Genomic DNA, 17,764 nt, shown 5'->3' with positions numbered 1-17,764 from the left:
ATCATCTGTCCCACTTTGTCTAGTTGTGGTATTAACAGATACAAATACACAGAAGCATACTCTTTGGTTAATAAGCTTAATACCCCCCTCCAGTTTTGTTATCATACATTTCTGTTTTAAATGCATCCAGTACAAAGGTAAACTGCAGTACAAGAGCTGTGCTTTTAAAAAAAAGGTTTACTTTTTAAAAACCACATCATGAGGAAGAGGTTTGACTCAAATACTCTGGTAATCCTTTGACATTTACAAGTTCCTGGTTACAAGGAACCTGACCTTCCCATTGCCTTGGAAGCTCAGAGTTTCCCATCTATATCAATATGTTGACATTGGTTGGCCAGTACAGGATCAACACTGTAAAAAGGATTTGAAGGTGTGCTGATCCTTTATTTTACTTACATAAGTGGATTAGTATTATTAGAAGAAAGGGGAAGACTAGAGTTACTGACCATTTTTTCCAATCCAGAGGGCGTATCTGCATCCGGAACTTTAAACTCGTTTGAATACGTAGTTTTACTAATTCTCAGTGAACCCTGAAATGTATACATAGTTCTTTCAAAAATCTCTACCTTTACTGGATTAACATTTTCAATTTAGCATATATGGAACAAAATATGGCAGTTTTCCCTTCTCTGCTGATACAAAACTAAAGCCTTGGGAAGTTACTTGTTGGGACTGCAATGTCCAAAATTCCCCAGGCAAGATATTTAATGCCTGGGAAACTCTCTGAATAAAACCACAAAAACCTTATACAAAACTAATGCAAATTGGCAGATTAGAAAGAGGGAAGTTATTGCTTCAAGTGTGGTTGCTGTTTCACCTCACTGCCAGTCAACAGTGTTAATCCGAGAATATATGCTGTGTAATCAATGGATAAAACAGCAAACTGTATAATACAGCTAATTTAGAGTTGTCACTATCATCCCCATACCGATTTAGATAGCATAGAGCCCTTGCATTTGTTGTTTCTTATTTTATTTACATCTCATTTTTCTTCAAAAGCTGGGACTCAAGGAGGATCACTCATAGATGTTAAAGGGTACAGATACAATATATAAAAGTTATAACATTACAAGACAAGCAATTTTACAAAGGGTATGATTAAATTAAATCATTACTGACTATAAATCAGTTGAAAAGCACACCAGTAACAGAGTATGGAAGCCACCTGTTATAAGTCTCCCTTGCACCAACTTGGAGGTTGCTCACCTAGATGTCAACCATGGAGATACACAAGCAATGCTTCAAATAAGCTGACTGTTAGATCAGGTATAGATGCAAGGAAAAGTACAAAAGAAAAATAACAAAATGATTAGTCATTAATATATTTCACTATATTACTACTGCCATAATAGTCGTCATGCCTATAAGCTGATGGAAAGGTAAAAGTAGAAAGTCAGTGTCAACAGACCAGGAAGAGGTATATGACAGTAAGGTGGACTGAAGATATTGACATCCCAATCAGCTCTCCTAGTTTCCTCTAGCAGTTAGACATTCACACCAGTGGTTCCCAACCTTTTTTTTTTTTACCAGGGACCACTTGACCAGTGGCAACTTTGACCAGGGACCACTCTGACCAGGGACCACTCTCCAACACTAGAATCCGTTTTTGGTCGACTTTAGATTTGGTTTAGTTATTTGGGGTGCTGATTCAGAAAACTGATTTGGATAGACCACATCAGCTCTAGTTTCTGATACAGAACATATGCCACCCAGTAGTCGCCATCTGCTCGCCCACAGAAAACCATATTTAATAATCTAGAGCTGATGCGGTCTATCCAAGGGGGCACGGCTGGTCAACATCAGGGAAAGAGTGGCAGGTGGCACGAAAGAAGCGGAAATAAAATAAAATAAAATAAAGAGGAAGGAGTTTCGTGGACCATATTTTCATCCTCGTGGCCAATGGTGGTCCACGGCCCACAGGTTAAGAACCACTGATTTACATGGTAGTACATCTCTATTTTGCCATAAAGCCTTAATACCTGTGACATCATGTTCTGCAACATGAAATTATCCCAATATTTTAGTTCTATAAAATATATCCGTTCACAAGACCTATAGAACACACATTATCTGCATCCAGAACAATGGCCTAAGTCCAGATGTGTTGCAATAGATATTACATAAGAGTACAATAAGGTGACATCAGGATATGTAAAACACATTTAAAATTATTTGTTTATTTACAGCATTTTTATCCCGCCTTTCTCAGCCCGAAGGTGATTCAAGGCGGCATACAGATTGGCACAATTTGATGCCACAACTTACATGCATATCAATTTAAAACATTTAGTATAACATAATAAAAAATCTATATAAAACCATTAAAACTATAATTATCAATATTTTCCAGTTCAACTCCTTATTCCCTCAATCACCAATTTTAGTGGGTAAGAATTTACCCAACTGAATCATCCAAACGGATTAACGAGCAAGCATGGATAGGTTTTCAAAATTGTAGTCCAACTCACATACAGCTTCTTCTTCTCATTATTATGATCATTACTTCTCCTATTGTTGTTATTAATAATATTATTTTTCACCTTTCTCCCAGAACTCAAAGCAGCGTACTAAAACCTACACTGATCAAGATAGAGCTCAAACATACAAAAAAGGTATTGTTAAAGTACAGTTAAACTATTGCCACTATGGAAAACAATATTGTGCTGTGTTTCTCAACTTTGAGTAGAACTCAGCTGTTAAAATACAATGTCCCTCATATTTTTAAATATACAATGTTTCTCACATACACTGGTATACTGGCGCAAAGCACAAAATGGTTCCAATGCCTGAGAGATGAAAACTTGCATTATTAAATGCTATGTGGGTTTTTTTCTTGAAAAAATCTCTGTCCGCCTCCCCACTGCCCTCCCTTTCCTAAGTGGCGTGCAAACTTTCTGCACCTGGATTCATCTCTCTCTGGGCCTCTCCGTGGTAGTAGCAACTCCAGCTTAGCATAAAGAGTTCTTTATGCTGCTGACTTCAGCTGCCATTCCAAGGGGGAAGGAAACGAAATTCAGGGCTCAGAAGGTAAACCTGGGCTCACGGATAAACAAGGTGAAGTCTTTGTTTCCACTGCCCAGCAAGCGTGTTTGCACTTCACTAGAGTTAAACATTCCCACTTCCACCATTTAAACAGCAGCCTCGCATCCATCTAAATCTAATGAATTCCACATGCATTACAGTCCTTATATCCAGAGGACTGGTAACCGCAATTTCATTTATCCACTTCTGACAGAATAGGTCATCTAGGCATTTTCTATACCCTCAAATAGTGTTCTACAGTATTTCTGTGCCAAACATACTTCATTTCAATAAGATTCACTGTTATCTACATTTTTTTCATTTCCACCAGCAAATACAGGGGTCTTACTGTAATATCGCACAAGGAAGTGGTTTTGAGACCTAAAATTGGTGTGTTGTACATCATACAGGGATAATGTTTAAGAACACACACAAATGCAGATCAAAAATAGTTCCAAAATACTGAAATACAGGCAAGCTCCAAGTTACAAACAAGATTGGCTCTGGGTCACTGTGAGTTTTATGGGCTGTATGTTCCAGAAGCATTCTCTCCTGACATTTTGCCCGCATCTATGGCAGGCATCCTCAGAGGTTGTGAGGTCTATTGGATGGTAGAGAAGTGGGGTTTATATATCTGTGGAATGTCCAGGGTGGAAGAAAGAACTCTTGTCTGTTTGAGGAGGTAGTTTTCCCCTGACATTTAAGTCCAGTCATGTCCGACTCTGGAGCGCTGGTGCTCATCTCCATTTCTAAGTCGAAGAGCTGGCATTGTCCATAGACACCTCTAAGGCCATGTGGCCGGCATGACTACATGGAGTACTGTTACCATCCCGTCACAGCAGTACCTATTGATCTACTCACATTTGCATATTTTCAAATTGATAGGTTGGCAGAAGCTGGGGCTAACAGCAAGAGCTCATGCCACTCCCTGAATTCAAACCTGCAAACTTTCGATCAGCAAGTTTAGCAATTCAGCAGTTGACCCACTGCACCACCAGGGCTCCGTAATTGGCCATATTGATTAACATTTAATGGCCTTGCAGTTTCAATGTCCGGCTTCTTACTACCTGGGGAATCCTTTGTTGGGGTGTGATTAGCTGGCCCTGATTGTTTCTTGTCTGGAATCCCCCTGTTTTTTTAGTTTTGTTCTTTAATTAATGTTTTGATTTTAGAGTTTTTTTTAGTACTGGTAGCCAGATTTTGTTCATTTTCATGGTTTCCTCCTTTCTGTTGAAATTGTCCACACGCTTGTGGATTTCAATGGCTTTTCTGTGTAGCCTGACATGGTAGTTTTTAGAGACTACTTCAACCAGACTACTTCAGCCAGAGAAGTCAGCCATAGCAGAGCACTTGATGAGCCAACCCGACTGAGGCAAATAATTTGAGAACACAGAAATGCTGCACCACACTAACAACCACCATCTCAGACTACACAGAGAAGCCAGTGAAATCCACAAATACCCCTATAGTGTTTGTTTTGCTGTCTGTGTCCCTGTTCTGAAGATTTCCCCTCACTTTCTGTCCCTGTGACAATTGGATTATGAAAAATGTGCCTTCTTAAGGAAACAAGGATTAGTGATAAAACTTCAGCTGTGACACTTTTTCACTGTGATAGCTCTTTCAGGTGTGAATTTCCCTTCTGAGGGGTAGATTTATCTCACTTCCTGTTGTCTCATCCCTGTTCTTAACTATGAGTCATTTGTAAGTAAATGTTTGTAATTCAGGGACTGCCTATAGTCTCATTGTCCATAAATGCACATATACAGCATATAGTTATGTGCTAGAGAGCTACTCCCATGTGGTATCCAGATCTGCTCCGTATTTTGGATTCTCATTTCGTACAGCAAAATGTCTATCATTCTATTGAGCAAAAAGGTAAAGAGGGAAGGTGGCTATGTATTTTCCAGGCTGCATGGCCATGTTTCAGAAGCATTTTCTCCTGACGTTTTGCCCACATCTATGGCAGGCATCCTCAGAGGTTGTGAGGTCTTTTGGAAACTAGGCAAGTGAGGTTTATACATCCGTGGAATGGATGTATAAACCGTGGAGAAAAAACTCCTGTCTGCTTGAGGCAAGTGTGAATGTTGCAATTGGCCATCTTGATTAGCATTGAATGGCCTTGCAACTAAAGAGGGAAGATTTGCATACTGCTCATTGTATGGTTTCAACATTTATTTTTCAAGAAAGACTAACCTCAATACGACTAAAATTACTAGCAGAGCTAGGAAAAGTTATTTTGGGACTATGACTTGCAGAATCATATGATCATTTCCCCCCAGTTCCGATAGATAGTATCTTGACTTCTCTTGCTATCTTCATGACCCATTTTTGCTGGTTCAGAATAAGAATCTCTTATGAAACAAATGAAGCATCTGTATTTCATAGTAGGCAAGATTTTGTCTTCACAATCAGGAAATTGTTTCAGCATGTAGGGCCAGCAGAAAAGCCAGGTTCAGAAATATGCACCAATATTATCCTCACATTTCATTCCTCACTTGGAAACACCTAACACAAACTTTAGAAGACGAGCCCCATTCACTTCAGCCTGCAAAGGATTTCAGATAGCATTCCGAAGCATTCAAATATGTCCAGGTGCCAAGAACGCAAGGTGCTTTCAAGTGGGAGATGCTATGTTCACCAACTCTTGGATATCAGTTAAACTCGAGCAACGTTCCTCATCTTGGTGACACTAGACTCATTCCCATCATTGTCAAATCTATGGGATGTGCAGTTTTGTATCAAAGGGCACCAGACTGAGAAAAGTTGTAATTGGAAAAGTGTGTAGTATACTAATCAAAATGCAGAATCAGGAAGGGGAAGGCCTAGGTAGAATCTAAGACGTTGTACCAGTAAAGCTGCACTTGATGGCTTTGAGGATAACAGCTAAAGAAAAATGTTTTCACACCACGTTATGCTACTTTGAATAAGAGCAGAATTTAAGCAAAACCAACACTACAAAAGTGGTACTTCAAGAAGAAACAATATAGAATCATAGACTCATAAAGGTGGAAAAGACCTCATGGGCCATTCAGTCCAACCCCCTGCCAAGAAGCAGGAAAATCGCATTCAAAGCAACCCTGACAGATGACCAACCAGCCTCTGTTTAAAAGCCTCCAAAGAAGGAGCCTCCACCACACTCCAGGGCAGAGAGTTCCACTGCTGAACAGCTCTCACAGTCAGGAAGTTCTTCCTCATGTTCTGATGGCATCTTCTTTTCTGCTGTTTGAAGCCATTGTTCCGGATCCCTCCTCCCTATGACTTCCCCTCACATATTTATACATGGCCATCATCTCTCCTCTTGGCCTTCTTTTCTTCGGGCTAAACATGACCAGCTCTTTAAGCTACTCCTCATGGGGCTTGTTCTACAGACCCTTGATCATTTTAGTCACCCTCCTCTGGACACATTCCAGCTTGTCAACATCTCCCTTCAATTGTGGTGCCCAGAATTGGACACTGTGTGATTCTAGGTGTGGTCTGACTAAGGAAGAATAGAGGGGTAGCATGACCACTGGATCTATAATGGTATAGTGCAATATAGTAATATATATATTGTAATATAATGGTATAGTGCAATATAGTAATATATACTGATATTGTACTATGCTAATAATATAATATATTGTATGAAAATATATATTGTAAGCCGCTCTGAGTCCCCTTCGGGGTGAGAAGGGCAGCATATAAATGCCGTAAATAAATAAATAAATAAATAAATCTAGACACTAGACTCTATTGATGCAAGCCAAAATCCCATTGGCTTTTTTAGCCGCCACATCACATTGTTGGCTCATATTTAACTTGTTGTCCACGAGGACTCCAACCTCTTTTTTTCGCGTACTGCTCTCGAGCCACGTGTCCCCCATTCTGTATCTTTGCCTTTCATTTTTTCTGCCTAAGTGGAGTATCTTGCATTTGTCAATGTAGTCATGCAATACTGTAGTTGTGCAACAGGGCTCAAATACTTTTTGGATTTTTTTTTGAAAAAAATATTATAGTTGTCAAAGTTGAGTAAATAAGGCTATTTTTTTGTAGGGACAGGGAAGGCTATGGAAAGTATTCTCAAGCCTCGCTTGGGTCCTTTGAGTTTACAAACGTGTTAACTCTTGCCCATTTTTTTAATGCACTGTAATCTGTCACAAGAGTTTGGGATATAACAAAACTGCAAATTATTAGGAAACAAAAAATAATAATTGCATGCTAGCAATTGAAAGTTTCTCCCACTAATGGCTGCCTGTGTGGGTCAGGCCTGGTAAAGTATTCAGCAGGAGTTTGCATTCCAGCATTTGAAAGTCTCATGCAAGGATTGGGGGAAGGCATTCCAATGGATTAATATTATATTGGAAAGGAAATGCCTCATAAGATTTTCCTTGAGCTGCTGCCCTTGCCAACTCACACAGTTCACCATAGCCCTCTTCACAAACAATCAGCAGAAATACACGGCACCAAAGTCGCAAGAGAGGTATCAAGTGATGAAAGCCACACAATAGCATCTTCTCACCGTTTCATAATTTTATAAAGCACTTGACATAACACCCGGTCTTTACCTGCCAGTACCACTAAACCTGAAGGATTTTAACTCTGAAGTGGCAACGCCACTTCACACCCCTAAATAAAAAAGAAGCTGTCTATAAAGGAAATGAACATGTCAAGGGAAAGGTTAGATAAAGATTTTGTTTTCTGCCTGGCATCTATCTTTTATGTGTAAGGATATTCTACCTTTTTAGAGAGGGACATTCAATTTGCAGTTGCTGTTGTCCAGCCAGGCCACTAGAGCTCTCCAAGCATCGCTGGCCTGCAAATCCCATCATCCTTTACCAATATATACTGTACCAGGCTAATGGGAGTTGCAAAGATACAGAATGGGGGATGCCTGGCTCAATAGCAGTACGTGTGAAAAAGATCTTGGAGTGCTTGTGAACAAGTTAAACATGAGCCAAAAATGTCATATGGCAGTTTTAAAAGCCAATGGAATTTTGACCTGCATAAATAGGAATATAGTGTCTAGATCCAGGGAAGTCATGTTACCCCTCTATTCTGCATTGGTCAGAACACACCTGGAATAATGTGTACAATTTTGGGTACCACAATTTATGAGAGATGTTGACAAGTTGGAATGTGTCCAGAGAAGGGTGACTGAAATGGTCAAGGGTCTGGAGAACAAGCCCCATGAGGAGAGGCTTAAAGAGCTGGGCATATTTAGCCTGCAGAAGAGAAGACTTAGAGGAGACATGATGGACATGTATAAATATGTGAGGGGAAGTCTTAGGGAGGAGGGAGGAAACTTGTTTTTTACTGCCCTGGAGATTAGGATGCAATGGAGCAATGGCTTCAAACTACAAGAAAGGAAATTCCAACTGAACATGAGGAAGAACTTCCTGACTGTGAGAGCTGTTCAGCAGTGGAACTCTCTACCCCGGAGTGTGGTGGAGGCTCCTTCTTTGGAGGCTTTTAAACAGAGGCTGGATGGCCATCTGTTGGGGATGCTTTGAATGCAATTTTCCTGCTTCTAGGCCGGGGGTTGGACTGGATGGCCCACGAGGTCTCATTCAATTCTATGATTCTATCTAACAAGTAAAAAGCCACATCTTCTCGATTTGTGAATTAAAGAAGTTTTGTAAAAGTATCATTACTTCTCTGCAAGTTCCCTTTCATACATGTCCTTACCCTTTGCACATGCTACAAAAATCTGCACAACAAGACCCGGCAGGTTTGCAGCCTTTTTACTTGATCGTTGGAAAAAGAACAGAGGATGTTAGCCGATCTCTGGTCAGATTATCTGTCTCTCTATCGCAGTATCATCTGCTCAGACTGGCACAAGCTGTCAGGCGGCTGTTCTTGCCATCATCTCCCACCTGATCCTTTTAACTGAATGTCACTTCTGCATGCAAGGGAAGCCCTTTACAATCGAGCTTTGTCCTAGTCATATCTTCATGTGGCATACATTACAGTAGGAAATTTTATTTTTAACTTCACTTCTCTCAGGATGTGCTTTTAGTACAGACGGGGAACCTGCCACTTGGAAGATTCTGGACAAAAAAGTAACTTTCTCAAACTTTCTCAAACACTAAAAAAAATCCTCACCACTGTGATGGGTGAAATGAGTTCAGAAAGAGGCCCAATATTTTAGAACCCTTGGAGGAGCACCATTCATTTCCTCCAAGAATGCCAATTCTGTATTAGGAGATATCAAGTATCAGAAATAATGACCCTGCTACAATGTTGGAGGAAAGTTCTGAGAGTGCCTTGGACCATGAGAAGATCCAACCAGTCCATACTTCAGGAAATAAAGCCCGACTGCTCACTGGAGGGAAGGATATTAGAGGCCAAGATGAAATATTTTGGCCACATAATGAGAAGACAGGAGAGCTTAGAGAAGACAATGATGCTGGGGAAAATGGGAGGAAAAAGGAAGAGGGGCCGACCAAGGGCAAGATGGATGGATGGTATCCTTGAAGTGACTGACTTGACCTTGAAGGAGCTGGAGGTGGTGATGACCGACAGGGAGCTCTGGCATAGACTGGTCCATGAGGTCATGAAGAGTTGGAAGCGACTGAATGAACAACAACACAATGTTATCATAAATGAACACCCTTCTGAAAAGAGACATGATGATGGCCATGTATAAATATGTGAGGGAAAGTCATAGGGAGGAGGGAGCAAGCTTGCTTTCTGCTGCCCTGAAGACAAGGAAGCAATGGAACAATGGCTTCAAACTACAGGAATGGAGATTCCACCTAAACATTAGGAAAATCTTCCTAACTGTGAGAGCTGTTCAGCAGTGGAACTCCCTGCCCCGGAGTGTGGTGGAGGCTCCTTCTATGGAGGCTTTTAAACTGAAGCTGGATGGCCATCTGTCAGGGGTGCTTTGAAGGCGATTTTCCTGCTTCTTGGCAGGGGCTTGGACTAGATGGCCGGTGAGGTCTTTTACAACTCTATGATCCTGTGATTCATTTACTCCATAGGCCTGAATGGTGGCCATTCAGTTATATTTGAAAAGGCAAAAGCTTTTTGATGCATAATGTTAGAAACTTGAGTGGAGATGGATTCCCTTCTCATCATATGACAAACTGAAGCCCCCAGTGGCACAATGGCTTAAACCCTTGTGCCGGCAGGACTGCTGACCGATAGGTCACCGGTTCGAATCCAATGAGAGTGGGTTGAGCTTCCTCTTCAGCTCCAGCTCCCCATGCAGGGACACCTCCCACAGGGATGGTAAAATATCAAACATCTGGGCATCCCCTGGGCAATGTCTTTGCAGATGGCCAATTCTCTCACACCAGAAGAGACTTGCAGTTTTTCAAGTCACTCCTGACACGAAAAAAAATGGCAGACTACAACCCATTCCTGATGCTCCACAGAATTCAATGGGAATGCCTGATAAGCAAGAGAAGTCCTGCCAAGTTCAATTACTGATCACACCGATAAGTGATAATTATACAGGCCAAGGATGCACTGTGAAAGGGAAAGGGCTCTCTAGTGATAAACCAAGAGGAAATTAAATTACGTGCATGGATTAAAAACTGTACTATGATCCAATCATTCTTCAAGTGTTTCCCCAAGCTACAAGGTCTTGAACCTTGACTAATGCTATATTGGGTCTGGAAAATTCATGTTACTAAAAATGATTAAAATTATTGCCTTACCACTACTATGTTGTACCGGGGCTACTACAACAACAAGAACCAGTCGTAATACAGTTTGTTTTAATTTCACAAAAAGCAACCACAACTTTGCGATGCAGCACCCTAACCCTTGGAAAGATTCCACTGGATTACAGCTCCCAGACGTCTGAAGCCTTGTTGATTGGGGATTGTAGGGGATAAAAAGCCTTGCCTTCTTCTGAGTCTGGGAGAATATAACTTGCTCAATATCATTCAGCAAGTTTCTGTGGCATAGAAGTGATTTGAACCCTGCTCTCCTAATATGTTGGCCCATTTAAACCACTATTTCAAGCTGGCTTTCTATTGAAAGATTATGTTCCACTAATATTATGGATTTCTGCCACATTCACTCCAGGACGCTAAGAAAAAATGTTCCATGCTAAAGGGCACAAAAATTATCCCACTGAAATGAGGCCGAAACTTATGGACTGAAGTCATTGGTTGCTCTTGCCTTCAAGACCTTTGCCAACTTGGAAATGGCTTTTAATTCTTTTAACTCTGCTCTTATTGATGCTGTTTAATGAGCAAAATTTTATTGGTCTTCTATGTCATTGCTTTATATGATTGAATGTTTATAATATTTATTTGTATTGCTTAGTTTATTATGTTATATAGTATCGAATATTTGCCTTTTTATATTGTAAGCCGCCCTGAGTCCCCATGGGGAGATGGGGCGAGATATAAATAGGTTGTTGTTGTTGTAATGGAGACCCCATTAGTTTCAATTTACGTAGACAAGGAACACTCAGAGGTGATTTTACCAGTTCCTTCCTCTCAGCACCTGGAATTCCTTGACAGTTTCCTATCCAAGTACTAACCTGTGTCCCTTAGATTAGAGAGAGAGAGAGCAGGTTATAAATAAAGTATTATTATTATATTATTATTATAACATAGTTTTATTATATTATTATTATAACCTATTGTTGTTGTTATAACCTGGGTCCCCTAGTGGCACAGCGGATTAAACCGCTGAGCTGCTGAACTTGCTGACTGAAAGGTCAGCGGTTCAAATCCGAGGAGTGGGGTAAGCTCCCACTGTTAGGGCCAGCATCTGCCAGCCTAGCTGTTCGAAAACACGCAAATGTGAGTAGATCAATAGGTACCACTTCTGCAGGAAGGTAACGGCACTCCATGCAGTCATGCTGGCCACATGACCTTGGAGGTGTCTACGGACAACGCTGGCTCTTAGAAATGGAGATGAGCACAACTCCCTAGAGTAGGACACAACTAGACTTAATGTCAGGGGAAACCTTTACCTACCTTATTATAACCTGTGCTGACCCTGCTTAGCTTCTAAAATCAGAGAGAATTGGATGTCTTTAGAATAATAACAACAAGTTGATCTATCTTTAGGGTATTCTAAGTTATGTGGACATGATTAGTGTTGTATGGGTTTGCATTAATATATACAAGATATCCTCCTTTCAGATGTCCTCCAAGGTCATGTGGCCAGCATGACTGCATGGAGTGCCGTTACCTTCCCGCAGAAGCGGTACCTATTGATCTACTCACATTTGCATGTTTCTGAACAGCTAGGTTGACAGAAGTATGGACTATAGCTCTTATAATCTGCAGTAGCATTGCAGGGGATTGTGGGATCTAAAGTCCAATAAATCCAAAAAGTACCATAGTAAGGAGCACTTCCCACTTTATAAATGGACTACTGCTAGCCAACTTCATCCCAAGAGTGCATGGTTGGAGCAGCTTCTCTTTCCTTTAAATATTTTAAAGGTTAGCTCTCAGAGGAAAAAACTATTCAGCACATTTAAATAGGACTTTCTCTTAAGATTCTTTTTGTTCTAATACATGATTTCTTGTACGGAACAGCTGAACATACTTTACATTCTCCAAATTATTCTTCCCTTCAGATTAGGGATATTTAATGACAGGAAAAGAGAAAGAAACAAGGAGAGAGTTAACAAAGTGGAGAAAAGTTTACATAGAAACTTTGGGTACATCTGCACTGTAGAATATAGGAACCCCTGGTGGTACAGCAGGTTAAACTGCTGAGCTGCTGAACTTGCTGACCAAAAGATCAGCAGGTCGAATTGGGGGGTGGGGTGAGCTCCTGCTGTCAGCCCCTGCTTCGGCCAACCTAGCAGTTCAAAAACATGCTAATGTGAGTAGATCAATAGGTACAGCTTCAGCAGGAAGGTAACAGCACTCTATGCAGTCATGCTGGCCACATGATCTTGGAGGTATCTATGGACAATGCTGCCTCTTCAGCAGTTTGAATTGGGGAGCAGGGTGAGTTCCTGCTGTTAGCCCCCATTTCTGCCAACCTAGCAGTTCAAAAACATGCAAATGTGAGTAGATCAATAGGTACCGCTTCGACGGGAAGGTAATGGTGCTCTATGCGGTCATGCTGGCCACATGATCTTGGAGGTGTCTATGGACAACGCTGCTTCTTCAGCAGTTCAAATTGGGAAGTGGGGTGAGCTCCTGCTGTTAGCCCCAGTTTCTGCCAACCTAGCAGTTCGAAAACATGCAAATGTGAGTAGATCATTAGGTACCACTTCTGCGGGAACGTAACGGCACGCCATGCAGTCATGCTGGCCACATGACCTTGGAGGTGTCTATGGACAACACCAACTCTTCGGCCTAGAAATGGAGATGAGCACCACCCCCCAGAGTCAGACACGACTAGACTTAATGTCAATGGGAAACCTTTGCCTTTACTTACACTGTAGAATTAATGCAGTTTGAGACCACTTTAGCCGCCAAGGCTCAATACTATGAAATCATGGGAACTGAAGTTTTACAAAGGCTTTTGCCTTCTCTGCCAAAGAGTGCTGGTGCCTCTCCAAACTAGAAATTCCTTGATTCCATAGCATTGAGCCATGGCAGTTAAAGTGGTGTAATTCTACAGTGTAGATGCACCCTGAGTTCTGCTACACCCAATAGATTTTCCAGTAAAGGGGGGGGGGGGAAAGGAGGAAATCAAACATCTGGAACAAACTGGCAACTGTCGGTGTTTGCTTATTCACCGTGTCTTTCCTAAGTATCCTTTCATGAGCATTATTTGGAAATGCTTCCCGAACGGGCTCTCATAATGACAGTAAATCATTAGCAGATGGGACAGTGGAGGCCAAGCCATGTTATTATATTTCCCGTAGTCTGCTTTTCTTTCTCTTGCCGACAACTTCTCAGGAACCCCCTTGATTTGAAGGAACAGGAAGGAAAACTCCAAGCAGAGGTTACACAAACAGTGTCTTTTGAAGAAAGAGGAATTATCCCTGACGCAAAAAAAGGAGCCATTAGATATAAGCACAAAGGTCCTTGGGAGAGACAGAGAAGCATTCAACGCATTTCCCCCATTGCGTCAACCAACCGCTCGCCGCCTCCTTCCTCCTGAAATTCCAGGCTCCAGCCCTTCCTCCATTTCTTCAAGCCGTAAACAGTTGGGAGAACTTTTCGCCACCCATATGTTATTTAAATACTTAACACTAACTGGCTGGAACAAAGTGGCTTTTTAAATTTTTTACCCCCAAAAAAGTAAAGTTTCAAAAGCAATGATAAAAATGCAAAGAGATGCCAAACCCAGACCAACTCATCATCCCAAAAAGGGACCCCACCTACTTAATGACTGCCCAAGGCTTGCTAATAGAAGGGTAACGTTCCAAAGCCAGATGTGTCCCAGCCACAACTTGCAGACTAAAGGCGGATCTACACAATAGAATTAATGCAGCTTGGCACCACTTTAACTGCCACGGCTCAAAGCAATGGAATCCTGGGAGTTGTAGTTTTACAAGGCCTCTTCTGTCAGAGTGATAAGTGCCCCACCAAACTACAACTCTCAAGATTCGACAGTTAAAGTAGTATAAAACTGGGCTCATTCTACAGTGTGCAGAGTTCTGCTATAGAAGTCAAAGCAGGATCAAACTACATTTAATCCTACAGTAGAGATGCACTCTGAATTCTGCAAAAGGACTTTTCAGTTCAAGGTTTCAGCATGGGTTCCTCACCAGACTACAGCTTCCAGGACTCCATAGCATTGAGAGTAGTACTGAACTGCATTTATTTATTTATATCCCGCTTTATCTCTCCATACGGAGACTCAAAGCGGCTCACAATCAAAAACAACTTAAAATAGACAAATATACAATAATAAAACAGTATATCATTATACATCATTATTTTGTATTATTATACATTATTTTGTATTATTATTATATTGTATTACATTATAATATTATCAATATTATATGTATATACAATATATTATATTATTAGCAAAGTGCTATATTAGTATTGTATATGACTATATTGTACTATACCACTATACTGAAATATTATTAGTTATATTATATGTAATATATACCAATGATTATATTATTCTATTGCATTGCACTACAATATTATTAGCATAGCACAATATTAGTATTACATATTACAATATTGTACGATACCGCAATACTGCAATATTAGGAAGATTATATGTAATATATAACATACAATTATATTATATTGTATTATTATTTGTATTCTGTTGTATTACATTTCAATATTATTATTAACATTATATGTATATACAAAATATTATATTATTAGCATAGCACAATATTAGTATTATATATTACTATATTGTACTATACCGCTATACTGCAATATTATTAGTAATATTACATGTAATACATAATATACAATGATTATATTGTTATTTTATGGTCTTGGCTCCAATTGTAAACCACCCCGAGTCGCCTGCAGGCTGAGAGGGACGGTATATATAGTACATAAATAAATAAATTTAAAAATATATTATTATATTGTATTATTATTAGTATTCTAATTGCAATATTAATATTATATGTATATACAATATATTATTAGCATAGCACAATATTAGTATTATATATTACTATATTGTACTATACCGCTATACTACAATATTATTTTAATATATAATATACAAATTATAATATATTATATTATTATTAGTATTCTGTTGTATTACATTACAATATTATTACCAATATTATATGTATATACAATATATATTATTAGCACAGCACAATATTAGTATATATTACAATACTGTACTATACCGCTATACTGCAATATTATTAGTAATACTGTATGTAATATATAAAATATAATGATTATTTATATAAATAAAAATGTAATGTTCATTTGTGGCTGAATTGACACCAAATTTGGACACAATACACCTATCACGCCAACAAGTGACCATCACTCATAAAAACACTGGAAAATATAGCGGAAGAGACTTAAAAAGCCAAAAAAATTAAAAAAATACATTACAACACATGCACATAACCACATATATAAACAAATATACACACACACGCAAAACACATATATACAGACTGGGCCACAGCAACGCATGGCAGGGGACAGCTAGTATTATGATATATTATAATGTATTATTATTAGTGTTATTTGGTATTACATCACAATATTATTATTGATATTATATGTATATGACTTGGCCATGGTAGTCCACGCTCCAGTTACATCCCGTATAGACTACTGCAACGCTCTCTATGTGGGGTTGCCTTTGAAAACTGTCCGGAAACTCCAAATGGTCCAATGAGCAGCGGCAGCGCTCAGGGAGCACACAACTCCTCTGTTGCGCCAGCTCCACCAGCTGCCAGTCTGCTTCCAAGCACAATTCAAAGTGCTGGCTTTAGCCTATAAAACCCTGAACGGTTCCAGTCCAGCTTACCTATCCAAATCTATCTCTCCTTATGAACCATCTAGGACTTTAAGATCTTCTGGGAGGCCCTGCTCTCGATCCCGCCTTCCTCGAAGATGCGTTTGGTGGGGATGAAAGACAGGGCCTTCTCAGTGGTGGCCCTTCGGCTATGGAATGCCCTCTCCAGGGATATAAGATTGGCTCCCTCCTTTCTAACATTCCACAAAATGGTTAAGACCTGGCTCTTCGAGCAAGCTTTTTCTATTGGAGCATAATTAGACGTAAACAAATATAAGGAATGACTACAATGCAACTGGACAAAGATTGTAGTAAGGAGATGCCGCGGATCTTGTTTTTACAGATATATTTTCTTTTTATATTACATTTTAAATGTTGAATTGTTTTTATAATGGTTTTAACTGTATGTTGATATTTGTTATGGCATCAAATCGCTGCTGACTGTGAACCGCCTTGAGTCGTCTCTGGCTGAGAAAAGCGGTATACAAATGCAGTAAGTAAATAATAAATAAATATTATATATATACATATATATATATATATATTGTATATACACATATATATATTGTATATACATATATTATATTATATATACTCCTAAAATAATGCATATAATATAGAGGCACCCAAATAAAGCTATGGAGAGGGGAGCTTTACTTTTGGGGTGCATCTACACAGTAAGATGAATGCAGTTTGAGACTCTGCCAGCAGTGTCATGGATGATACACCCCCAAACCCTCCAGATGGGCCCTCCTTGCTCTTTGCTGCCTTCTCACCGTGTTGTAGAGCAGGGCATCGGAGTCCACCGGTTCTGACAGCTCGCTCAGCTTCCGGTCCCAATGCAACAGGTTCTGCTCCCCACTTTCCAACACTTCCATGGCTAAGGATCACAGCCAATACCCAACGAGGGCTGGCAGATGGGATTGGGAGAGGCAAGAAAAGGACACCTTTGATACCAAGTCAGCAGGAGCAGCCTTGGCCCATAAGGGAGGCAGATCAATCCTCCTCCTCCCTTCCCTCTGGCTGCAACTTCTCTCCTAAGGAGATCCTGCCCCCAAGACCTCCAACCTCAGACTGGCACCAGCCACAGTCGTCCCTCCAACCCCCACCACAGCTCCAGCCAATCACAGGCGGCGCTGAAGTCCCCGGCCAATCAGAACCCGCGCTGCCGTACTCCCCGTTCTCCGCCGCCCTCTCCGTTCTGACAAGTCTGCTCCTAAGGCTCTCTCCAGCTGTGGAATGTGGGCGGGGGGAACCCGATCGTACGTCACGCAAGGGGCGGGGCGTTTAGTTCCCGCCCCTTCAATCCGCTTGGGCCAATGTCTGCTCTCGCTGAAAGTTCCACAGACTCCTCGCAACATTCGGACGATTGGCACGCGTCCTAACCAATGAAATAGCGACAAGAATA

The 17,764-nt window shown here is 40.5% G+C and overlaps 1 protein-coding gene across 1 annotated transcript in view; it reads right to left on the bottom strand.

Annotated features, from left to right (window-relative positions):
• CREB3L2 (cAMP responsive element binding protein 3 like 2) overlaps nucleotides 1-17,487 on the bottom strand; it is a 111,080-nt gene extending 93,593 nt beyond the window's left edge. The window contains exon 1 of the mRNA XM_060776824.2: nucleotides 17,133-17,487. Within this exon, the coding sequence (XP_060632807.2) occupies nucleotides 17,133-17,234 (102 nt within the window). The 5' untranslated portion in view covers nucleotides 17,235-17,487. The remainder of the gene's footprint in view (nucleotides 1-17,132) is intronic.
• Between the last annotated feature and the right edge of the window lie 277 nt (nucleotides 17,488-17,764).

Source organism: Anolis sagrei, chromosome 5 (assembly GCF_037176765.1).
Source record: "Anolis sagrei isolate rAnoSag1 chromosome 5, rAnoSag1.mat, whole genome shotgun sequence".
Classification (NCBI taxonomy): domain Eukaryota; kingdom Metazoa; phylum Chordata; class Lepidosauria; order Squamata; family Dactyloidae; genus Anolis; species Anolis sagrei.
This window is presented reverse-complemented; position numbering and strand designations above follow the sequence as displayed.